The sequence below is a fragment of the Pristis pectinata genome, chromosome 13, assembly GCF_009764475.1.
Source record: "Pristis pectinata isolate sPriPec2 chromosome 13, sPriPec2.1.pri, whole genome shotgun sequence".
Taxonomy (NCBI): domain Eukaryota; kingdom Metazoa; phylum Chordata; class Chondrichthyes; order Rhinopristiformes; family Pristidae; genus Pristis; species Pristis pectinata.
This window is the reverse complement of record NC_067417.1, coordinates 1,034,738-1,060,207: the sequence shown is the minus strand read 5'-3', so window position 1 is coordinate 1,060,207 and position 25,470 is coordinate 1,034,738. Positions and strand designations below refer to the sequence as shown.

The 25,470-nt window shown below is 52.7% G+C and overlaps 1 protein-coding gene across 3 annotated transcripts in view; it reads left to right on the top strand.

Annotated features, from left to right (window-relative positions):
* gpatch1 (G patch domain containing 1) overlaps positions 1 to 25,470 on the top strand; it is a 39,014-nt gene that overhangs the window by 6,000 nt on the left and 7,544 nt on the right. For 2 of the 3 annotated variants that reach the window (XM_052028068.1, XM_052028066.1), the window contains exons 6-16: positions 238 to 296; positions 7,201 to 7,449; positions 13,421 to 13,568; positions 13,740 to 13,819; positions 16,224 to 16,428; positions 17,579 to 17,809; positions 18,582 to 18,760; positions 19,678 to 19,805; positions 21,391 to 21,524; positions 22,440 to 22,615; positions 24,007 to 24,202. In XM_052028068.1, the coding sequence (XP_051884028.1) occupies positions 238 to 296; positions 7,201 to 7,449; positions 13,421 to 13,568; positions 13,740 to 13,819; positions 16,224 to 16,428; positions 17,579 to 17,809; positions 18,582 to 18,760; positions 19,678 to 19,805; positions 21,391 to 21,524; positions 22,440 to 22,615; positions 24,007 to 24,202 (1,785 nt within the window). The remainder of the gene's footprint in view (positions 1 to 237; positions 297 to 7,200; positions 7,450 to 13,420; positions 13,569 to 13,739; positions 13,820 to 16,223; positions 16,429 to 17,578; positions 17,810 to 18,581; positions 18,761 to 19,677; positions 19,806 to 21,390; positions 21,525 to 22,439; positions 22,616 to 24,006; positions 24,203 to 25,470) is intronic. The other variant, XM_052028067.1, reaches the window with a different exon arrangement.

The window sequence follows — 25,470 nt, the reverse complement described above, 5'->3', positions numbered from 1 at the left end:
AACAGAACCCACCTTTAAATAAACATTGATCTGAGTGGCAGTTCTTGTACCCCAGCACAGGTCTGTCCCTGAGCATGTGTTGGGCTGAGACACACACAGTACAGAGCAGGGATCACACTGGGCCCCTGGTCACACATCACTCAGTGTTTGCCTGAACTCTCTGGGGATCTGAACAGTCAAGCACCTTGAGAGGGATGAGAAGGTACAACGGACTCATTCTCACCAACTGCTCCACAGGTACCGGTGTGAAGGTGTACGGCTGTTCCCTGCCCGATGAAGGCTGGCAACAATCACAGGTATGTTGCGGAGTCTCCACTCTCGTGCCCACGTCATTTCAGCTTCCTGAATCGCCATGAGTAGTTGGATGGCAGTTGTGGTATGTGGAATTGGTTTATTATTGTCACATGTACAGAGAAACAGTTTCTATCCTGCTGTTATAAAACTACTGAACGGTCCCCTAGTACAATAAGATGGACTCTTGACCTCACCATCTAACTCGTCATGGCCCTTGCACCTTATTGTCTGCCTGCACTGCACTTTCTCTGTAACTGTAACACTTTATTCTGCATTCTGTTATTGTTTTCCCTTGTACTGCCTCAATCCTGTTATATGCAATGATCTGTGTGGATGGCCTGCAAAACAAAGTTTTTCACTGTACCTCAGTACATGTGACAATAATCAACCAAGTTATTGCGAAAAACTTTGTTTTGCAAGTCATTCATATAGATCATTTCAAAACAAGTATTTTGAGGTAGTACAAAGGTAAAACAATATCAGAATGCAGAATAAAGTGTTACAGTTACAGAGAAAGTGCAGTGCAGGCAGGCAATAAGGTGCAACACCATGACAAGGTAGATTGTGAGGTCAAGAGTTCATCTTTAACATACAAGAGGTCCATTCAAGAGCCTTATAGCAGTGGGATAGAAGCTGCCCTTGAGCCTGGCGGTATGTGATTTCAAGCTTTTGTATCGTCTGCCTGATGGGAGAGGGGAGAAGAGAGAATGTCCAGGGTGGGTTGGGTCTTTAATTAGATAAGATATCTTTATTAGTCACATGTACATCGAAACACACAGTGAAATGCATCTTTTGCGTAGAGTGTTCTGGGGGCAGCCCACAAGTGTCGCCACACTTCCAGCGCCAACATAGCATGCCCACAACTTCCTAACCCGTACGTCTTTGGAATGTGGGAGGGAACCGGAGCACCCGAAGGAAACCCACGCAGACACAGGGAGAACGTACAAACTCCTTACAGACAGTGGCCGGAATTGAACCCGGGTCGCTGGTGCTGTAATACGTCATGCTAACCGCTACACTACCATGCCTGCCCAGTTGGTTGCTTTACCGAGGCAGTGAGAAGTGTAGACTTCATGGACGGGAGGCTAGTTTCTGTGATGTGTTGAACTGTGTCCACAACTCTCTGCAGCTTCTTGCAGTCCTGGGCAGAGTAGTTGCCGTACCAAGCCGTGATGCATCCAGATACGATGCTTTCTATGGTGTATTGATAAAAATTTCGAGGGTCAACGTGGACATGCTGAATTTCCTTAGCCCTCTGAGGAAGTAGAGAAGTAGAGGCACTGGTGAGCTTTCTTGGCCATAGTGTCTATGTGGCTGGGCCAGGACGGGCTGTTGGTGATGTTTTTACCTAGGAACTTGAAGCTCTCAACCACCTCCACCTCAGCACCGATGATGCATACAGAGGCATGTACTCCACCCTTCTTCCTGAAGTCACTGACCAGCTCTTTTGTTTTGCTGACATTAAGGTTGTTGTCATGGCACCATGTCACTAGGCTCTTTATCTCCTTCCTGTACTCTGACTCAACATTATTTGAGATATGGCCTACAACGGTGGTATCATCTGCAAACTTGTAGATGGAGTTAGAGCAGAATCTAGCCACGCAGTCATGAGTGTATAGGGAGTAGAGTAGGGGGCTGAGGACACAGCCTTGTGGGGCACCAGTGTTGAGGATAATCATGGTGGAGTGTTGCTGCCTGTCCTCACTGATTGGTGTCAACTTGGTGATTGAGCAGAAAAGCAAGGTCGTCTGATTTGTGCATCAAAGCTAAGAAATCCGCCAGACCTGATAAAGGTGCAGTCATGGAGGTAGTGAATACATCATTCTACAGATTCTCCAATGGTTCTTGTGGACTGGAGGGCAGCAAATGTGAACCCACTGTTTATGGAACGAGGGAGAGAGAAAACAGGGAGCTGTTGGCTTAATGTCAGTGGTGGGGAAAATGCTGGAATCTGTGATAAAGAATGTAAGAACAGAACAACAATGTTTCCCAGGGTAGGGGAGTCAAAAACTAGACCTAGGGGTACTGTGAAAGAGGAAGGATTTAAAGGGGATCTGCGGGGTAACTTCTTCCACACAGAGGGTGGTGGGTATGTGGAACTGCCAGAGGAAGAGGTTTGAGGCAGGTAGAATTAGAAAGTTTAAACGCTTTTGTAATGGTACGTGCATAGGAAAGGTTTAGAGGGACATGGGCCAAACATGGGGAAATGGGACCGGCTGAAGAGACAACTTTGCATGGATGGATTGGGCCGAAGAGCCTTGTTCTGTGCTCATGACCTGCCTCCAATAATATAATTTAACAAGTTAACTTAGATTTATAAAAAGAAAATAATATTTGACTCATCTTTTGGAATACTTTGAAGATCTATACAGTAGAGCAAAAAATAAACTGCTGGAGGAACTCACTGGGTCAGGCAACATCTGAGGAGGCAGGGGGATGGTCGACGTTTCAGGTCGAGACTCTGCATCAGGACTGAGAGTGGAGGGGGAGATAGAGGTGAGACGGGCTGGTGGGTGATAGGTGGAACCAGGTGAGGTGGGTGATGATGGATAGATTGGATCCAGGAGAGGAGAGGGGGGTTTTGAGACAGTCTGGTGGGGTGATAGGTGAATGTAGATGAGGGAAAAAGTATTGGGCAGATGGAGCCAGGCTGGGGGGTGGTTGGAGATAGAGACAGAGACTGGAAGGTGACGTGAAACCGGATAATGGAGGAATGATGGGCAGATAGAACCAGATGGGGCAGGGTAGAGAAAGGGATAGTTAAGGGAGAAGAAACCTAGATGGATATGTGTGTGGTTGATAGGCAGGTGGGACCTTGAAGGGGAGGGTAACGAATCTAGGTAATGGGGGTGGGGGGAGGAATAGAACAGGTGAACAATCTAGGCTGACTGGTCGGAGTGGGAAAGGAACACTGGGGCTGTGGATTACCTGGAATTGGAAAATTCAGTGTTCATTCCATTGGGGTGTGGGCTACCCAAGCGGAATATGAATAAAAGAACAACTCCTCACACACCTCTCGGGTTGCAAGCTGTGACTAATGGGGTACAGCAGTGAGTACATTCAACTGATATATCCTAACGCTTTGGCTCAGGGAACCAAATGTAATGTTACAGTATGTTGGCCTATATTGCAAGAGGATTTAAATGCAGGAGTAAAGATGTCTTACCGTGATTATGCAGAGCCTGGTGAGAGCAGATCTGGAGTTTTGAGTATGATTATTGCCTCCTTGCATGCAAATACTTTTCCATGTCAGCTCAGTGAAGATTGAACAGTTCCTGGGATGCTGGGTCTGTTGAGTGAGGAGAGGTGGACCAAGCTGGGCCTCTCCTCTCTGGAGCTCAGATGATCTCAGTGAATGACCAAATTCCTTGGAGGGCTTGGCAGTGTAGATGAAGGAAAGCTGTTTCCCTTGGCTGAGGTGACTAGAACTAAGGACTTTAGTTATGAGGAGAGACTGGATAGGCTGGGGCTGTTTTCCCTGGAGTGAAGGAGGCTAAGGGGTGACCTGATTGAGGTATATGAGATTGTGAGAAGCATAGATAGGGTAGATAGCCAAAATCTTTGTAGGGGGATCAAAAACAATTAGGCTTAGGCTTAAGATGAGAGGAAGGAATTTTAAAGGGGATCTGAAGGGAAAGTTTTTACACAGACAGGGGTTGATATCTGGAACGTGCTGCCTGGGGAGGTGGTGGGATCCAATGCAGTCACATTTAGACAGACACTCAGATAGGCAAAACGTAGAGGGATACTGTCCAAATGTGGGCAAATGGGATTAGTGTAGGTGGGTAGAAGAATGTAGCCAGCATGGATGTGGTGGGCCAAAGGGCCTGTCTCTGTGCTGTACAACTTTAAGGGGTCACAATCTCAAAATGAGAGGTAGGATGTTTAAGACTAAAACAAGAGGAAATTTCTTCATATAAAATTGCGATCTTTGCGTCGTCAATGGAGATGAGAGAGGTTCCGGAAGATTGGAGGGTTGCGGATGTTGTTCCCTTATTCAAGAAGGGGAGTAGGGATAGCCCAGGAAATTATAGACCAGTGAGTCTTACCTCAGTGGTTGGTAAGCTGATGGAGAAGATCCTGAGAGGCAGGATTTATGAACATTTGGAGAGGTATAATATGATTAGGAATAGTCAGCATGGCTTTGTCAAGGGCAGGTCCTGCCTTACGAGCCTGATTGAATTTTTTGAGGATGTGACTAAGCACATCGATGAAGGGAGAGCAGTAGATGTAGTGTATATGGATTTCAGCAGGGCATTTGATAAGGTACCCCATGCAAGGCTCATGGAGAAGGTGAGGAGACATGGGATCCAAGGGGACATTGCAGTGTGGATCCAGAACTGGCTGGCCCACAGAAGGCAAAGAGTGGTTGTTGAAGGGTCATATTCTGCAGGGAGGTCGGTGACCAGTGGTGTACCTCAGGGGTCTGTACTGGGACCCTTTTTGTGATTTTTATAAACGACCTGGATGAGGAAGTGGATGGGTGGGTTAGTAAGTTTGCGGATGACACAAAGGTTGGGGGTGTTGTGGATAGTTTGGAGGGCTGTCAGAGGTTACAGAGGGACATAGGTAGGATGCAGAGTTGGGCTGAGAAGTGGCAGATGCAGTTCAACCCAGATAAGTATGAAGTGGTTAATTTTGGTAGGTCAAGTATGTTGGCGGAATATAGTCTTAATGGTAGGACTCTTGGCAGTGTGGAGGATCAGAGGGATCTTGGGGTCCGAGTCCATAGGACGCTCAAAGCGGCTGTGCAGGTTGACTCTTTGGTTAAGAAGGCATATGGTGTATTGTCCTTCATCAGTTGGGGAATTGAATTTAGGAGCCGAGAGGTATTGTTGCAGCGATTATAGGTCCCTGATCAGACCCCACTTGGAGTATTGTGCTCAGTTCTGGTCGCCTCGCTACAGGAAAGATGTGGAAGCCATAGAGAGGGTACAGAGGAGATTTACAAGGATGCTGCCTTGAATGCGGAGCATGCCTTATGAAAGTGGGCTAAGGGAACTTGCCCTTTTCTCCTTGGAGAGATGGAGGATAAGGGGGGACCTGATAGAGGTGTATAAGATGATGAGAGGTATTGATTGGGTAGATAGTCAGAGGCTTTTCCCCAGGGCTGAAATGATGGCCACAAGAGGACATAGGTTTAAGGTGTTGGGGAGTAGGTATAGAGGAGATGTCAGGGGTAAGTTTTTTACTCAGTGAGTGGTGAGTGCGTGGAATGCGCTGCCGGCAACGGTGGTGGAGGCTGATACGATAGGTTCTTTCAAGGGACTGTTAGATAGGTACATGGAGTTGAATAAAATAAGAGGGTTATGGGTAAGCCTAGTAATTCCTAGGGTAGGGACATGTTCGGCACAGCTTTGTGGGCCGAAGGGCCTGAATTGTGCTGTAGTTTTTCTATGTTTCTATGAATCTTTGGAAATTCACCTATCCCTGAAGGACAGTGGAGGCTCAGTCATTCATTTCATTCAGAGCCAAGGTGGGTGGATTTCAGTATGGGGGAGAAGGGGATGTGGTGTAGGGCAGGCATTGGCGCCGAGCTAGGTTGGCAGTGACCCTGTTGAATGGTGGAGTAGGTTTGACAGCCATGTAGCCCACTCCTGATATTTCTTGTGTTCTTACCCATCTTGGACCTAGGAAAGATATTCCAGAGGTGTCCCAACTGTGGGGGAGCAGAGGGATTCGGGGCTCAGATGCAGAATGATTTAAAGCTGGTAGAAAGGTGCAAAAAAAACAGCGGACACTGATGCAGTGTTGGGCTTCACCTCAGGCAGGGGGAATACAAGGGAAGGTTGTGCCCTTGTGTAGAAGTAACTGTTGACCTTGGGACCACACCGCAGGTGGAGTTACTGGAGTACAGATTCACCAGAAAGCTACTGCATCTAGAAGGGCTACTTCATTAGGTGTGGGTGCACAGACTGGACGTATTCCCTCAATTTTAGCAGATTAAAAGTTGATATAACTTTTTAAAAAAATAAGATTTAATAAGGTATATAGACAGAGATCGCCTCTTGTGGTGTGGTGTTCCTCTGCGGGTGGGGGGAGTTACAAAACAAGGGAGAAGAACCCTAAAGTCAAAGCCCGACCATTCCAGGGTGACGTGGGAGACACTTGCTCACACAGAGGGCAGTGGGAATCGGGAACTCTCTTCCTCCACAAGTTGCTGAGGGACAGGCAGGGTGAGATGGGGGGGAGGGGGGAGTGGATTAGGAGGGGGTGAGGTTGGAGGGGGAGAGGGGATGAGGTGAGATGGGGGGGTGGTGAGATGGGATGGGGAGGGGGGAGTGAGATTAGGAGGGAGTGAGGTGGGGTGGGGAGGGGAGAGTGAGATTGGGAGGGGGTGAGGTGGGATGGGGAGGGGGTGAGACAGGACTGGGATGGGGGGTGAGATGGGATGGGGAGGGGGGAGTGAGATTAGGAGGGAGTGAGGTGGGGTGGGGAGGGGGGAGTGAGATTGGGAGGGGGTGAGGTGGGATGGGGAGGGGGTGAGACAGGACTGGGATGGGGGGTGAGATGGGATGGGGAGGGGGGAGTGAGATTAGGAGGGAGTGAGGTGGGGTGGGGAGGGGGGAGTGAGATTGGGAGGGAGTGAGGTGGGATGGGGAGGGGGTGAGACAGGACTGGGATGGGGGGTGAGATGGGATGGGGAGGGGGGAGTGAGATTAGGAGGGAGTGAGGTGGGGTGGGGAGGGGGGAGTGAGATTGGGAGGGGGTGAGGTGGGATGGGGAGGGGGTGAGACAGGACTGGGATGGGGGGTGAGATGGGACAGGGTGCGGGGGGGGGGGGGGGGGTTGGTGGGGGTGTTGCTGTACCGTTCCATGTTCTAAGTCTTGCTTTTTCCAGTCAGGTAATTGTCACACGTTAAGGAGGCAGCGTGATTTGACCAAGTGCGGACTGTGTCCCTGCAGGAGGAGCGAGACGAGGAGTATCTGCCCGAAGACGTTACCTTTGCACCAAAGGATGTGACGCCGATGGACTTCACAGCGAAGGATGACCGGCGGGGGCTGGGGTACAGTGGGATCGACCCGCGCAGGGCTTTGTATGGACTGGCCAGGGAGGAGCTCGACAGCATGTTCTACACTGACTCCAAACAGTCACAGAACCTCCTGGGTGATGTCCACTCCGGCAGGGAGAGGAGGCTTGGCATCACCGGACAGGTGAGTCTGATAAACCGGCTGGTGTTTGCTACTGCCCTGAAGCCTGGGCCATCTGCAGGGGGCAGAAAACTGGGATGGGTGGAGGGTCTGGGTCAGGGCACAGCTGACAGTGACCGTGGGGGGTGGAAGCAACGGTGGGTATGTTAAAAACGAGGCTTCGCTTCGCCTGGAGGCAGCGGGTGAAAGGGCTGTGTGAGATGGGACAGGGGAGGGGTGTGAGGGGGAGGGGGGTGAGATGGGACGGGAGGGGCAGGGAGTGAGGGGACAGGGAGGGGGGTGAGATGGGACGGGAGGGATGTGATATGGGATGGCGAGGGTGAGATGGGATGGGGGCGGGGGGTGAGAGGGGGATGGGTGTTGAGATGGGATGGAGAGGGGTTGTGAGATGGGGAGGGGCTGTGAGGTGAGATGGGGAGTTCAGGAGGGGCCTCTGTTTGCAGAGGGGCCCTGGGGCTGATACAGGTATGGGTGAGGGTTTCAGAAGGTGGGTTGGTCAGTGTTTGGGAGATGGACAACGAGCTTTTGGTGACAGGCTGTGAGGTCAGAGACTCAGCTCTGAGTTGGTTCAGGTTTTGAAGGACAGATGGGAGGGTGACTGGGGAGGGGAATGGGATTGGTGGGCACTGGAGAGCGTTGTCTGTGCTCCTGGTGTTTAACAGGGCTAGACATCAGGCAACGCTGACAACTCTGGGCAGGGGAGAGGGGAAGGAGGACCAACATCTTCATCGAGGGTGACGTGGATGGTAGAATGCGGTTGTCACAAGGCAGTCTGCAGTCAGAGGACCGCCAGGCTTTTCTGTGAGCACCAATGTCAGCACTGATGGAGTGTTGCCTCAGTGATGTTGGGGTAAAAGACATCGCTGCACAGGTAGACGGTGGTGACACACTGGCCTTCATCAGTCAGGGCAGTGAGTACAGGAGTTGGGGCATGATGTTGCTGTTGTATACATCGTTGGTGAGGCTGCACTTGGAGCACTGTGTGCAGTTTTGGTCACCCTGTTATAGGAAAGATGTGGTTAAACTGGAAAGAGTGCAGAGGAGATTTATGAGGATGTTGCCAGGAATCGAGGGCCTGAGTTATAGGGAGAGGTTGGCCAGGCTGGGTCTTTATTCCTTGGAATGTAGGAGAATGAGGGGCGACCTTATAGAAGTGTTTAAAATTCTGAGAGGCAGAGATAAGGTGGATGGTGACAGGATGGTAACTACTGCTACTGCTGCCGCAAAAGAACAAATTTGATGACATATGTCAGTGACAGTAAACCTGGTTCTGATTCTGATCATTTCCCCAGGGCAGGGGAGTCCAAAACTGGGGGGCATAGATTTAGGGTGAGGGGGGAAAGATTTAAAAGGGACCTGAGGGGCAACTTTTTCACGCAGAGGGTGGTGAGTGTATGGAACGAGCTGCCAGAGGAAGTGGGTGAGGCAGGTACAACAGCATCATTTCAGAAGCACTTGGATAGGGACATGGAGGGACGGGGCTTGGAGGGATATGGGCTAAATGCAGGTAATTGGGACCAGCTGGGTGGGCACCGTGGTTGGCATGGACTGCTTGGGCCGAAGGGCCTGTGTCCGTGCTGTATTGCTCTATGCTCCATGGGTGCAGAATGTTCTGTGGTGAGCTGGAAGTCAAAGTCAAGTTTATTGTCATATCCACAAGTCCATGTGTGCACAGGTGCAATGAAAAACTTACTTGCAACAGCATCACAGGCACAGAGCATCAGATAAGCAGCATTCACAAGAAAAACATAAAGTAAATTATAAAAAATTATACAAGAAAGAACACAATTAGAACAAAAAAACAAGATCCATTGTAGTGCAAAGTGGTCATAGTGTTGTTATACTGAGGTAGTGATTAGGATTGTACTGGTTGGTTCAAGAATTGAATAGTTGAAGGGAAACAGCTGTTCTTGAACCTGGTGGTGTGGGACATCAGGCTTCTGTACCTCCTGCCCGATGGTAGCTGTGAGAAGATGGCATGGCCCGGATGGTGGGGATCTTTGATGATGGATGTTGCCTTCTTGTAGATACTACCAGTGGTGGGGAGGGATGTACCTGTGATGTATTGCGCAGAGTCCACTACTCTCTGCAGCTTCTTACATTCCTGCGCATTCAAATTACTGTACCAGACCATGATGCAACCAGACAGGATACTTTCAACGGTACATCTGTAGAAGTCTGTTAGAGTGTTCGGTGTCATGCTTGAACCTCCTCAGAAAGTAGACGCTGGTGCGCCTTCCTTGTGAATCATGGTGTGCATCAGTACCAATGATGTAGGGAGGGCAGGAATTAATTTCTTACAGTTATACAAACACAACACTGACTTAGGAGCAGGGATAGGCCACATCCCCATGGGCCTGCTCTGCCAGTTATTAAGATCTGATTGTTACCGCAAATTCACATTTCCATCTGTCTGCAATAACCTTTCACCTCCTTGCTTATCAACTACCTCTCCATCTCTGCCTTCAAAGTATTCACTGTCCTTTGAGGGAGAGAATTCCAAAGCCTTGTGACTGAGTGGGAAGATTTTCCTCATCTCTGTGTTAAGTGGGCGACCTCTCATCCTTAAACAGCAACCCCTCATTCTGCGTTCTCCCACAAGAAGAACCATCCTCTCCACACCCCTTCTGTAGGACCACTCAGGATCTCACATGTTTCACCTCCCCTTATCCTTCTAAACACGTGGGTACGTTTCACTGGTCCAACCTTTCTGCACGATACAACCTACCCATCCCAGCTATTAGACTAATATATCTTCTCCAAAATGCTTCGATGCATTCACAAGGAGACCAAAACTCCATTGGTGGTCTCACCGATGACCTACATCGGTGAACATCACTTCGCAATGAACAGTAACTGTCCTAACTACTTGCTGTACCTGCATGCTAGCCTTTTGTGAATCCTGCACCAGGGTCCCCAGTTCCCTTGGAATATCGGAGCTCTGTACTCTCTCACCATTTGAGTAACCGTTTCACATTTTGTGCCCAAGATGTGGAGGATGGAGAATCTGCAGAATTCTCCACCCCAGGGGTTGTGGAAATTGGATCATTGCAAAAGTAGATGGGAGATCAGGGGCCTGAGGGTTATGGGAAACTGGCACAGGAGAGGAGTTGAGGCTGGCATTGATCAGCCATGATCATATTGAATGGTGGGGTAGGCTTGAGGGGCCGAGTGGCCTACTCCTGCTATTTTCATATGTTCTTACAGACATATTCCATGTGTCACAAACCAGCAACAAAAGAAACACACTGAGCATGATTCAGTGTTAAAAACTATTTTATTAATCACTATTTATGATAATACGTAAAATAAAAGTAAAAATGTTAGTATGTTAGAATTCAAAAATGTTAAACCTTGAACGTTAACCCCAAAACTAAACTCGTCGTGTGTGTGTGTGTGTGACAAAGTCCAAAACTCCCAGTTCCTGAATGGTTCTTAAAGTTCAGTTCCGCAAGCCATAAGGTGAAACATGAGCAAGGGCTTCTTCAACAACCACCGTTGTCTGAAGATAAGATGTAGATGTAGAAAAACATAGAGAGAGTACATACGAAATCCAAATGTTCCACGATGGAACCCAAACGACACTTCAGTGTTTACTCGGTAGTGACTTCCTCACCCCGAAAAGCATCCGAACCGTGGTCGTCCACACACAAATACCTGTTTCCTTCTACAGGTCAGCAACAAAGTGAACTCCACCGGATTACTTCCAACTTCCATACATGGATTTCAGTGGCAAACACAGTTATTGTTTCTCATCCATCGATAGAGAAAACAAGCAGGCTGGTGTCTCTCTCCCTTCTCTCTCTCTCTCCTTCTTCTTCTTCTTACTTCTTCAACAACGTCATTACATCCTTTATCTTCTATTGACGTAAGCACGCCCCACACACACATACACACACACTCTCTATCTTAAAGGGACTTTCACTGAGTCCATAACACATGTTTTCTGCTGTTGTACTCATCAGCAGATCTTTGCCCCACTTCAACCAATGTCCCTCTGTAGCCGTGTTATGTCCTCACTGGTCTTTATCTGAGTGGCCAGCAGTGAGCAGTGGAATACCACGGGGACCAGGGCTCGGCCCAGCAACTCACAGTTGTAGGTGAATGACTTGTCTCCAAGTTTGCAGCCAACACAAACTGTGGAGGAGAGTGAGCCTTGAGGAGGATGCAGAGAAGCTGCAGTGTGATTTAGACAGGACAAGGGAGGGGGCAAATACATGGCAGGTGCAGTGGGTAGATGTTCAACACTTCAGGTGCAGCAACAGATTGGGAAAGGGACAGTGGGTGAGACCTGGGGTCCTTGTGCACCACTCACTGAATGTGGGCGTGCAGGTGGAGGAGGTGATTAAGAATGCAACTGGTATGTTGGCCTTCACACTGACTCCTGGGTTGGCAGGTGTGACGTATGAGGAGAGATTGGGATGATGAGGCTGATGTTCACTCGTGTTTAGAAGAATGGGAGGGGATGTCTGGAACCTCTGGATTGTAACGACTGGAGAGATTAGATGCAGGAAGGCTGTGCCCATCGGACAGGGAGTCCACGGGCAGGGTCACTGATGAAGGAGAAGGGGTAAACTATTTAGGACTGAGATGAGGAATTTCTTCTCCCAGAGGGTAAAAGACATTTGGACAGGTACATGGATAGGAAAGGTTTAGAGGGATATGGGCCAAACGTGGGCAGATGGGACTAGCTTAGATGGGAATCTAATCGGCATGGATCAGTTGGGCCGAAGGGCCTGTTTCTGTGTTGTATGACTCTGTGACTCCTTTTCAACCTGCCTTTGTGTCAGCAGCAAATTTAGCAAACACACCTTCAGTGATCCCATTGAGTCCTGATGAAGGGTCTTGATCTGAAACATCAACTGTTTATTTCCCTCCATAGATGCTGCCTGACCCGCTGAGTTCCTCCAGCACTTTGTGTGTGTTACACCTTCAGTGCCTACCTCCAAGTCATTAACCTAATGCTCAGCACTGACCCCTGTGACACCACACTGGTTGCATCTGGCCAACTGGAAAAAGAACTGTATCTAACTCTGTCTTCTGTTGGCCAGTCAAACAGTTTCAGGTGCTAAGGATGAAGTTTAAAAAGTAAGGTCTCAAAGAAGTAATCTCTGGGGTTGTGGGAGCAGTGAGAATAGAAATTGGAATGCAAGGCAGATTAATGTGTGACTGAGGAGATGGTACTGGAGGGAGCAGCGCAGATTGAAGTGTTGGGGCCAATTCTAGGGCAGGAACGACTGGCATCAATGTCCTTGTAGTAGGGGAGGGTTTAAACTAGAGTGGAAAGAGGGTAGGTGTCTGCTTGTAGCAATAAAAGGGAGGCCAAGATGCACAAACCAATAGGAGTGGCAGGCCGGGGTAGAGGAGGAACTGGGACAGTTTGGTGGGATCAGACCATGTGAAGCTATGAAAAAGACAGAGGCTTACTGTGTGTGTGTGAGTGTGTGTGTGAAGAACAGTGCAAGGCTGAGGCACAAGTAGCTGAGAGGGGATTATCACGTGGTGGCAATATGTGTAACATGGCTCAAAAATGGGTAAGATTGAGTGAAATGTGGACACGGTGTTCTTCAGACTTGTCACAGAGTGGGAAGGAGATGGGGGCAGCCAATGGGCAGCGATCACAGAGGCATGAAAGAGCTAGACAGCAGTGTTGCTGAGGGAGCTTAGTTACTCCAGATGGAGGAAGAGCAGAGCAGGGAGTCATGGAAGGAACGGTTCCTTCCATGAGAGGAGATGGGGGGGGGGGGGGGGGGGGGGGAGAGAGGTGTGGGGTATGGTTGAATCTGATGGTGGAATCCCTTTGGGAAAGGCAGTGATGATTCATTGAATGTAGGCTGGTGAGGTGGGGGCTGGTGGGGGTGGGGTTGGGGCTGGTGGGAAGTGGGGGCAGGAGGAGCCCTACCCTTGGAGGGGTGATGGGGAGTTCAGGCCCAGGAACATTGCGCTGACGGCACACTCTCGATTTGTGTGAAAGGCGTTCGGCGTGGGTGCTCTGGAGGAGGAGGACGAGGACATTTACGCCAGGGATTCGCTGTCGCGCTACGACTCAGTGCTAAAGGAGGAAGAGCCGGGGGACGGACTCTATGGATGGACAGCTCCACAGCAATTCAAGAAGGCAAAAGGTGAGGGCGTGTGTCACGGGGAGAGAGGTTCCTGCTGTGAATGGAGGGATGAGGAGGGAGAGGAGTTGCCCCATTGAACGTTGGAGCACCTTGAGGGGGCATAGGTCCCCTCACTTCTCCTCCTCCTCTTGCATGCTGTCATCAGTTTGACCCCAACCATGTCTGTTGCAGGTTCAGATCTTCAGACAGGATACATCGGCAAACTGCTGGAGGGCTTCACTCTGGGATCCAAGTCGACTAAATCCATGACGGTACCTGCACCATCTCATGTGCCTGTGGTGCGATCGAGGGATTGAGCCTTGTGGAGGGGGTTTGTCGGCCCGGTGCACGGGTGGTTTGCCCGTTGATCACAGGAGGTGCTGCGCGATTGGCAGGCACTGCACAGTTCTGCACGGCCACTCAGCACAGACAGAACTCAGAGCAAACCGGCCAGTCAGGGAGGGGCAACACAGGTAGATAGGGTGGTGAAGGAGACGCTTGGCATGCTGGCCTTCATTGGTCAGGGCACTAAGTACAGGAGTTGGGACATCATGATACAGCTGTACAAGTCGTTGGTGAGACCACACTGGGAATGTTGTGTGCAGTTCTGGTTGCCCAGCTGTAGGAACATCCCTTCCCTGTTGTAATGTTTTATTTCACATAATCAAACAGCAATCTGTCATGAGTACACTAGAGCACCACATGCTAAATAGAGAAGGAATGTGCATTTATACAGAGATTTTCACAACCTTTGCATGTCCCAGAACTGGAGGGCTTGAGTTATAAGCAGAGACTGGACAGGCTGGGACTGTTTTCCCTGGAGCAAAGGAGGCTGAGGGGTCACCTTATACAGGTTTATAAAATTATGTGGGGCACAGATAAGGTGGATTGTTGTAGTTTTTTCCCCAGAGTAGGGGAGTCTAAAACTAGAAGGCATAGGTTTAAGGGGAAAGGTTTAAAGGGGACCTGAGGGGCAAGATTTTCCACACAGAGGGTGATGGGATTGTGGAACGAGCTGCTGAGGAGATAGTTGACACAGGTACATTAACAATATTAAAAAGACATTTGGGCAGGTATGTGGATGGGAAAAGTGGAGAGGGATGTGGGCTAAATGCAGGGAACTGCGACTGGCTTAGATGTGCATCTTGGTCAGCATGGCAAGTGGGGCCAAAGGGCCTGTTTCCATGCTGTTTGACTCTGACAATTTGTGCCAGCACCCATGAGAAGCTGCCTGAGGTTCCTAAGTTCCTGCTACGTGAGCTGCAGAACAATTTCCTTCCAACAGCGAGTTGTTGTGATATGGAGAGGTGACGAGGCAGGTTCAGTAGGAACTGGATAGATCGGTGAAAGCAGAAGGGCTCAGCTGTGGAACAGGTTATTGTGCTGCCAGACACTGGCAGAGGGACGGCAGCTGCCTGTCTGCTGGGGGAGTCTGAGAGGTGGTGGGGTGGGGAGACGGCACGGAACTGTCTGCACCAACCACCAGCCACACCTTAACACTGATCCCACATTAATCCCATTCTCCCTACCTTCTGTCAACTGCCCCAGGTTCTCCCAGTGCAGGATGGATTACACGCAGTGTTAGCTCTTCATAGCAGAGCCTGTGGTGTGGTCGCTCCAGCTCTGGTGCTGTTGTAACAGTGGCAGTGAATCACTCGCCGTCCTGGCACCCTGACCCACTGCCAGTGCTGTGGGTGACAGTGGGCGTCTCCGCTGTGTGGGTGGGGAGAGGGGCCGTGGGCGTCTCTGCTGTGTGGGGAGAGGGGCCGTGGGCGTCTCCGCTGTGTGGGGAGAGGGGCCGTGGGCGTCTCCGCTGTGTGGGGAGAGGGGCCGTGGGCGTCTCCCCTGTGTGTGTGGGGAGAGGGGCCGTGGGCGTCTCCGCTGTGTGTGTGGGGAGAGGGGCCGTGGGCGTCTCCGCTGTGTGTGTGGGGAGAGGGGCCGTGGGCGTCTCCGCTGTGTGTGTGGGGAGAGGGGCAGTGGGCGTCTCCGCTGTGTGGGGAGAGGGGCCGTGGGCGTCTCCGCTGTGTGGGGAGAGGGGCCGTGGGCGTCTCCGCTGTGTGGGGAGAGGGGCCGTGGGCGTCTCCGCTGTGTGGGGAGAGGGGCCGTGGGCGTCTCCGCTGTGTGGGGAGAGGGGCCGTGGGCGTCTCCGCTGTGTGGGGAGAGGGGCCGTGGGCGTCTCCGCTGTGTGGGGAGAGGGGCCGTGGGCGTCTCCGCTGTGTGGGGAGAGGGGCCGTGGGCGTCTCCGCTGTGTGGGGAGAGGGGCCGTGGGCGTCTCCGCTGTGTGGGGAGAGGGGCCGTGGGCGTCTCCGCTGTGTGGGGAGAGGGGCCGTGGGCGTCTCCGCTGTGTGGGTGGGAAGAGGGGCCGTGGGCGTCTCCGCTGTGTGGGTGGGAAGAGGGGCCGTGGGCGTCTCCACTGTGTGTGTGGGAAGAGGGGCCGTGGGCGTCTCCGCTGTGTGGGGAGAGGGGCCGTGGGCGTCTCCACTGTGTGGGTGGGGAGAGGGGCCGTGGGCGTCTCCGCTGTGTGGGTGGGGAGAGGGGCCGTGGACGTCTCCGCTGTGTGGGGAGAGGGGCCGTGGGCGTCTCCGCTGTGTGGGTGGGGAGAGGCCGTGGGCGTCTCCGCTGTGTGGGTGGGGAGAGGGGCCGTGGGTGTCTGTAACATGATGTTCCTCGCCCCAGGTGTACGGACCTCCGGAGCTGCCCAGGGATTACCGACCTGTTCACTACTTCCGACCGGTGGTGTCCCCAGGCACCGTCAGGACCACAGTGGCACAGGCGCTTCTGGAATCGGTGGGGCAGCTCAGCACTGACGCAGCAACAAAGGGCCGTCACCAGCTGAACGCGAGCCAGCGCAGAGAGCTGCTGGGGGAGAGAGCTCTGCAAGGTACAGTGGGCAGCCTCAGCACCCGATCATCACCCTGGGGTGGGGGACCGGACCCTGACTGACAGGGCATCAGGGACTGAAAGGAGCTCAAGGAACAGCCCCACTGAGAGGTGTGGGATGCTGAACTGTGGTGGGGAAAAGGAGTGCGGGTGGGGGTCCCAGTGAGTTTGGGGGAGCGGGACGGGGTCCCGGTGGGGAAAGGAGCGCGGGACGGGGTCCCGGTGAGTTCGGGGGGCGCGGGACGGGGTGCCGGTGAGTACGGGAGTGCGGACGGGGTGCCGGTGAGTACGAGAGTGCGGACGGGGTCCCGGTGAGTACGGGAGTGCGGACGGGGTCCCGGTGAGTTTGGGAGTGCGGACGGGGTGCCAGTGAGTTCGGGGGAGTGGGACGGGGTCCCGGTGGGGTAAAGAGCGCAGGACAGGGTCCCGGTGAGTTCGGGAGCGCAGGACGTCGTCCCGGTGGGGAAAGGAGCGCGGGACGGGGTGCTGGTGAGTTCGGGAGTGCAGGACAGGGTGCAGGTGAGTTGGGGAGAGCGGGACGGCGTCCCGGTGGGGAAAGGAGCGTGGGACGGGGTGCCGGTGAGTTTGGGAGTGTGGGACAGGGTGCCAGTGAGTGCGGGACAGCGTCCCGGTGAGTTTGGGGGGTGCGGGACAGCGTCCCGGTGGGGAATGGAGCACAGGACGGTGTGTTTGTGAGTTCAGGAGCGCGGGACGGGGTCCTGGTGAGTTCGGGAGCGCAGGACGGCGTCCCGGTGAGTACGGGTATGCGGACGGGGTCCCGGTGAGTTCAGGGGAGCGGGACGGGGTCCCGGTGGGGACGGGAGCGCAGGACGGGGTCCCGGTGAGTTCAGGGGAGCGGGACGGGGTCCCGGTGGGGAAGGGAGCGTGGGATGGGGTCCCGGTGAGTTCAGGGGAGCGGGACAGGGTCCTGATGTGGTAAAGAGTGTGGGACGGGGTCCCGGTGAGTTCGGGGGGGTCGCGGGACTGGGTCCCGGTGAGTTCGGGGGGGTCGCGGGACGGGGTCCTGTTAGTTTGGGGGAGCGCGGGACGGGGTCCGGTGTGTTCGGGAGCGCGGGACAGGGTCCCTGTGAGTTGTGGATAGGTCACGTACCTGTACCCTGGTGATCTGAATGTTCCCCCTGTATGTGCAGGTCCTCACTCCGTGTTTGATCTGCTCGCTGAAGAGGATAAGTTGAGACTACAGGAGGTGCAGCGAGCAGCAAGCCACGTTCCCAGCCCACATCCACCCCAGCCTCTGCCCTCCCAGCACAGTGGCAGAGGAGGGGCGGCCGGATCCAGCGACTTTAAACCCTTTGTGAAGGACGCTGAGAAGCAGAAGCGGTACGAGGAGTACGTGAGGAAGCTGAGCTCTGGGCAGAGTGGTAAGAGTGGTCGAGGGCTCTCGTTTGTGTCGGCCACCCCCCGCCACTGCCGGTCTCCGGTATCCCAACCGACGGTCACTGTTGAGCCCCACCACACCTCCCCCACCCCCAGGACTCGGGAGGATTTTGGGAGAGAACATTCCAGACTTCCACCCTTTGTGTGAAGAAGTGGACATTGGGAATGAAAGGGTGTGAGGACAGGGCAGGGTACAGTGAGGGAGATCAGCCAGCGTCCTGTTTAAGAACAGAGTGGGCTGGAGGGGCACTACCTCACTTCACCCTGAATAGGCTGGCTCTAATTTTAACCACCCCTGTGGTCTGCTGTCTCATGCCAGAGTAGAGAATTTATTTTGACCTACCCTACCATTTGGTTTAATCATGTTAAGTCTCATCTCTGACCCCAGAGAGGAGTCAGTAACCTCTGTCGATGATGGCCCTTTCCATGATCCAGCAGGTCACAGACAAAACAACTTGCACGTGCTGAAACCTCAAATGAGAGCAGTGCTGGAGGTACTCAGCAGGTCAGGCAGCATCTGTGGAGAGGGAAGATGCTCGATGACCAAGGCCGAGAGTCCCCAGCACGAACCTCACCAACACATCGTTCCCCCACTGGGCACCCCAGGAGGGCACTGACAGGGCACAAGACCCTTTACACCATGCAGGAGAAAATGGCCTCTTAGATCAGCTGGTCGCCTTCAGGTGTGAAGAAGTACAACGTTGGTCTGGGCCACCTGCCCCCTAAATCCACCCTGTTGTGTCTGATCTCCCTCAGATGCCCTGGCCACCAGCCTGGACCCCAACATGACGGAATGGGAGCGAGGACGTGAGCGAGAGGAGTTCAGCCGAGCTGCCGCTCTGTACCGTCCCATCAGCGCCTCACTGTCGTCCCGTTTCACACGCGCCAAGATGGCAGACGACACAGACCAGGTGGAGGTTCCTGAACAACAAGAGGTACAGCGGTGCTGAGCTCTAAGATGGGCCTTTACCCTGGGTGCAGGGCAGAGGTCACAGTGCACAGTGGTGCTGAGAGTGCACACACGTGTGGGAGTAGTGAGCACGGAGAGGTGTAACAGTACAAACGCCACTTTGTTGGTGAGTGTTGTTTCTAAACCCCAGCACGTGGATGTGATGAGTTGGTGGTCAGTAAGTTCCCTGCATATTGTGCTGCTGTGCACGGATGAGGAAGACCCTGGTCTGGCCGTTTACAGGGTGAAGGAAATTAACATAGACCAGCACAGGAACAGGCCCTTTGGCCCATCGTGTCTGTGCTGACCATGATGTCAAATTGCACATCAGCCTGCACACGGTCCGTATCCCTCCGCATCCGTCTGTCTGAAATGGTGCTGTCGTATCTGCTTCCACCACCTCCCCTGGCAGCAAGTTTCAGGCACCCACCGCTCTGTGTAATGTAAATCTTTCCCTCTCTCTCCTTAAACTTTGCCTTCTTCCACCCTGGGGAAAGACCCTGACTATCTACCCTGTCTATGGAAATAATCACAGAAAAGCACATTGTTCTCAGCCCACACACAGTCACTCTACCCCCTCCCACCAAGGCTGACTCCCATCAGACCACTGCACTCCTCATCTCCGACTGCCCACAGCAGACAACATCTGCCTCGGCAGAGCACTGCCCCATCCCCCCTAGACCTCTCTCCAACTCCCCCCCCCCCCACCCCAACCGACATCAGCCCCTCCGCTCTATCCACCTCCCTCCCCGGTCCACCAAGAGTGGGGTTGTTTTGGGTTTTGAGTGCAGTGTGTGGCGGTGATAGTCTGACCATCCCAGCTGACCTCTGCCCTCTCCAATGCCCCCACCTGACCTCTGCCCTCTCCATTGCCCCTAGCTGACCTCTGCCCTTTCTGCACAGGGTGACGTCAGTGACAAGGAGGCCGCGGTGAGGATGAAGATGTTCGGGGCTCTGACCAGAGACAAGTTTGAGTGGCATCCTGATAAACTGCTCTGCAAACGGTTCAATGTCCCGGATCCCTACCCTGGGTACGTACAAAGTGTCTGGGCACGCACTGGGACCAGCCCCCCCCCCCCCTCGGGCCCCACCGGGACCGGCCCCCCACCCCCACCCCCGGGCCCCGCCGGGACCGGTGCAGTGAGGAGACATGAGGCTGCAGATGCTGGAAACTGAAGCAACAATCTGCTGGTGGAACTCACCTCCCATCTCCCGACTCCACCCCTCCCCTACCTGGCCCAACCTGGCCATCATCTTTCAGCCCTCCGATCACCTCGGGCTCCTGCCTCACCACTCTCCCTCTCCTGCTTATACCAGCCTCTCCACTCTCTGTCCTGATGCAGGGTCTCAACCCGAAACATCGACAATTCCTCACCCCCATAGGGGGTCATAGAGTCAGTCATACAGCACAGAAACAGGCCCTTCAGCCCAATTCATCCATGCTTTGTTGCCCAGCGAGCTAGTCCCATCTGCCCGCGTTTGGCTATAGCTCTCTAAACCCTATCCATGGGCTTATCTCGATGGCTTTTAAACGTTACTAATGTGCTCGCCTCGACCACTATTTCTGGCAGCTCATTCCAAATACGCACCACCCTCTGTGTGAAGAAGCTGCCCCTGATGTCCCATTTAAATCTCTTGCCTCTGATCTTAAACCCATGCCCTCTTGTTTTTAGCTCCCCCTCCCTGGGAAAAAGACTATGTGCTTTCACCCTGTCTATGCCCCTCATGATCTTTTACACCTCTGTCAGGTCACCCCTCGATCTCCTACATTCCAGGGAATAAAGTCCTAGTCTACACAACGTTTCCCTGTAACTTGGGTCTGCAAGTCCAGGCAACATCCTGGTAAATCTTTTCTGCACTCTTTCTAGTTTAATAACATCTTTCCTAAAACAGGGTGACCAGAACTGTGCACAATACTCCAAGTGCAGCTTCACCAATGTCTTATACAACTGCAACGTAACTTCCCAACTCCTGTGCCCAGTGCCCTGACTGCTGAAGGCCAGCGTGCTGAACGCCTTCTGCGCCACCCTTTCCACCTGTAATGCCACTTTCAGCGAACTATGCACTTGTGCTCCTACGTCCCTCTGTTCCAGACACCAGTTGGGTGTACAGCCAAACAAGCTGTCAGCAGCTGAAGGAGGGTGATAGACCAGAATACATGGGACCCTTCAACGTGTACTGAGCAAGCAGTCGGATCTGAAGGACAGCAGCTCTGACAATGCAGCACTCCCTCACTCCTCCACAGCATCAAATTGCCTGAACAGGGCTTTACACCAGAGTACTGGTACCAGGTGATAACAGAGCTGGCCGGTGAGGTGGGGTGAGCTGTTCTGGCAGAAGTGTGGATGTTGTTGGGCCTTAGAGACACGCAGCACGGAAACAGGCCCTTCAGCCCACTGTATTAATGCTGTCCATCAAGCACTCATTTACATACAAATCCCTTTTCATCCCCCCACATTCCATCAGCTCCCCCCAGACTCTGCTGTTCACCTACACACTTGGGACAACTTAGTGGCCAGTAAATGTACCAACCAGCATGTCTTTGGGACTTGTTCAACTATCTCTCCAGACAGTGCTTTGTGACGTCTCTACTTGTTTTGATTTTTGATTCTACAGGTCAACAGTTGTTGGACTGCTTAAGGTGAAACGAGACAAGTATTCAGTGTTCAACTTCTTAACCGCCCCCACCGTTCCTGCATCCAGTGGGATGGTACCAGCAAGGGGATCTGAACCGTCAAACAAATCATCCAGTGAGTATGTCCATCGCTAAATAAACCAGAGAGCAGCAACAGTGGGGACTTCAATCACCCAGATAGTAACTGGCGTACAATCAGTGTAAGAGTTACTGAGGGCACAGAACTCATGAACCGCATTTGGGAAAAGTATTTTAGCCAGTATGTAGCAAGCCAAGCAAACAAGGTATGAACAGTTACTGGCATGAAAAGTCAAAGCATATCCAAAGATAAGAACACGAAGAAGATAACTAAGGGAAGAAGAGGGCCAATTGGGGGTGGAATTGGGTGTTATGCACAGTGAAGGATGACGTACAAGTTCTTAATGAATACCTTGTGGGCACTGGTTGGCTGTGACTGAAGGGCTGTTACCTCTGTTACCTCCACACAGCTCAGCACTCCATCCCTGGCTTTTTGTTGTTCACATTCTTTAGAATTAAACATAGAGGGTGTGTGGGCCGTGGGTTTGACAGTGAGGAAGGCTTTAGACTGCATGAAGATATCGACAGCCTGGTCCGGGGGAGGCCGACAGGCCGGTGAGGTCACCACACCACAGGAAAGGTGTGACTGTGTTAGGGTGCAGGGTGCGTTTACAAGGACGTCCCCCTGACTGTAGCGTTGAGGAGAAGTTGGATGGGATGTTTTCTATAGAAGAGAGGGCTGAGGAAATTACTTTAGGTGTACGGAATGGTTAGGGGCGTGGGTAAATAGAAGGGACCTCTTTCCCCTGGCAGGTGGGCAGATCCCACCTGGAGGGGGGGTAGAGGGGTCTGAGAGGTGAGTGGAGGCAGTAACCCTGAGCAGCTGTTGGAGAGCCGCGTGTGTCCACCTACAGGCGGGGCCATTGGGCTGACTGCTGTGAGAAGGCCTCCTGTGCTGTAAGTTCACTGCTGTAATGAGCCACATTTCACTCATTTTCTGCTATCTAATCAGAAGCTCCCGAATCCAAGCGAAGGTCCAGGTGGGATATGTCCGCAGAGGACAGGGAGAAAGGTGCTGCTGGACAAACCCTCAGTGTGGCTGGACTGGAAACGGCACCAGAAAGCAGCTCGACTCTGCTGAGGGGAAAGGATCCTGGAGACGGCCAAGGAAACCAACCGGAAGATAAGGTGCAGTAACAAACGTGCATGGAGGAGCAGAGTGTGCAGGCTCTGGAGACCGATGTATGAGTGCCTGCTGCAGTTTGGTCGCTGCACCTGAACATAAAGTCTTTGGTTCTCTCTGAACAGTCAATTCCCAGCCAGATCTCTCCACATTTTGTAAAGTGAAGCTGATGATTGAGTCAAACAACAAACTGCTGGAGGAACTCGGCAGGTCAGGCAGCATCTGCTTTGGGTCTGTTTCCCTCCACAGATGCTGCCTGACCCGCTGGGTTCCTCCAGCACCTTGTGTGTTGCTCCAGGTTCCAGCATCTGCAGTCTCTGGTGTCTCCGTGGTATCTGAGTCACCTTATGGCAGGTTTTGGGAGCAACTGGAGATGGGGCAAAGGAACTGGAATTAGTACAGATTCCCAGGAATTCTTGATATAACAGAAAATGCCAGAAGCACTCGTTAGGTCAGGCAGCATCTGTGGAAAGAGAAGCAAAGTTCAACGTTTCAGGTCAAAGATCTTCTGTCAGAAACGAGAGTGAGAAATAAGTTTGTACCCAGTGAGTGTTGGGTAGGGGCAGAGGAACATCAGAGTGAAGCAGGGTTATCTGGTGAATGTCAGTGTCAGGTGGAGGGAGGTAGAGAAAACACTGTGGTCTGTGAAAGGTGTGAAGGGGGTGTCGAGGCCGCGGGGGGGGGGTTGAGGCTGGGGGGGGGCGCGAGGCCACGGGGGTGGGTGTCGGGGCCACGAGGAGGGGGGAGAGGCTGCGGGGGTGGGGGGAGATGACAGGGCTGTGGATGGGGGGTCAGAGATGTTGCCGTTGCTGATACAAAGAGAGAATTCTGGAAGTGCCCAGCGGGTCAGGCGGTGTCTGCGGAGGCAACACTGCAGACTCAGTGACTCACTGTTTATGTCAGACAGCCATCCCTGTTTGGTCCCATCACGCGGGGCCTTTGTCGGGACATCCAATCGTCCCAGGGCAGGTTGTCAGACTGCACTATAACATGAGATGGGCTGGAACTGTGGGAAACTGTCAGATAACTGAAATACACAGGGTTCACCGAATGTATTCTGCTGGTCCATGCACGGGTCCGCTCCAGTGAGCGGCTCCCGCCCCCCGGCCCGCGTGTGGCCCCTGCTCCTGCAGCTGTCTGACTTTTCATGGTGGAAGAGCATAGCCCACAAATTCCATTCAGTAATTGTATCCTGGACCCCACTGTTCCACAGTCCTGCCGGATCACAGAGTAGGACAATACAGGAACAGGCCCTTCAGCCGATCACGTCCATCCCAGCCACCAAATACACACCTGCCCGCAGCAGGGTTGACGTGGCTCCCCTGCTGCCAGCCCAGTGTGGCAGATACAGAGTTCAAGTTATGGATTGAAAGGTAATCCTCTACTGTCCTCGCAGGCAGATTCGGAGGAGGAGGAAAGCCGACCATCCATGGACTTGTTCAAGGCTGTCTTCGCCAGCTCGTCGGAGGAAAGGTCCTCGTCATCCTCCGATGAGGAAGAAGATGAGGACAACAGTAAAATGGAGGGCCCTCCTGAGGCACGAGATGCAGTCGAAGCCAGTCACCAAGCTGCTCCCACAGTCGATCAGCCAGGTACAGCAATGTCACTTTAAGAGTTCACTGAGCACGAATGTGATTGGCTAATTTCAGGCTTTGACAGTCACTTGGCTTTTCTTTCTAATTTTCTAATCCCCTGTACAGATCTTTGGTGGGAGCAGCTCAAATACTACACAGTCTGAAGGGAGCTTCACCCTGTGTCTGACCCCAGGAGTGTGTGATGGGATGGTGCAGAGGGAGCTTCACTGTGTCTGACGCCGGGAGTGTGTGATGGGACAGTGTAGAGGGAGCTTCACCCTGTGTCTGACCCCAGGAGTGTGTGATGGGACGGTGCGGAGGGAGCTTCATCCTGTGTCTGACGCCGGGAGTGTGTGATGGGACAGTGTGGAGGGAGCTTCACTCTGTGTCTGACCCCAGGAGTGTGTGAGGGCACGGTGCGGAAGGAGCTTCACCGTGTCTGACCCCGGGAGTGTGTGATGGGACGGTGTGGAGAGAGCTAATCAACCTGGTGAACCTCCTGTGCACTGCCTCCAAAGCCAGTATATCTTTCCTCAAGTAAGGAGACCGGAACTGCACACAGTACTCCAGGTGCGGCCTCACCAGTACCCTGTACAGTTGCAGCATAACCTCCCTGCTCTTAAATTCAATCCCTTCAGCAATGAAGGCCAACATTCTGTTTGCCTTCTTGATAACCTGTTGCACCTGCAAACCAACCTTTTGCGATTCATGCACAAGCACTCCCAAGTCCCTCTGCACAACAGCATGCTGCAATCTTTCACCATTTAAATAATAATCTGATTGTCTATTTTTCCTTCCAAAGTGGATGACCTCGCATTTACCAACATGTACTCCATCTGCCAGACCCTTGCCCACTCACTTAACCTATCTATATCTCTCTGCAGACTCTCTGCACCCTCCGCACAATTTGCTTTCCCACTCAATTTAGTGTCATCAGCAAACTTAGATACACTACACTCGATCCCCTCTTCCAAATCATTAATGTATATCGTGAATAGTTGCGGGCCCAGCACCGACCCCTGCGGCACCCCACTCACCACTGATTGATAACCAGAGAAACACCCATTTATCTAAACTCTGCCTTCTATTGGTTAACCAATCCTCTTACTCCAACTCCATGCCCTCTTATCTTATGGATAAGTGTTTTATGTGGCACCTTATTGAACGCCTCTGGAAATCCAAGTATACAACATTCCCCCGTTCCCCTCTATCCTCTGCACTCATTATATCCTCAAAGAACTGCAGTAAGTTTGTCAAACAGGACCTGCCCTTCCTGAATCCATTGC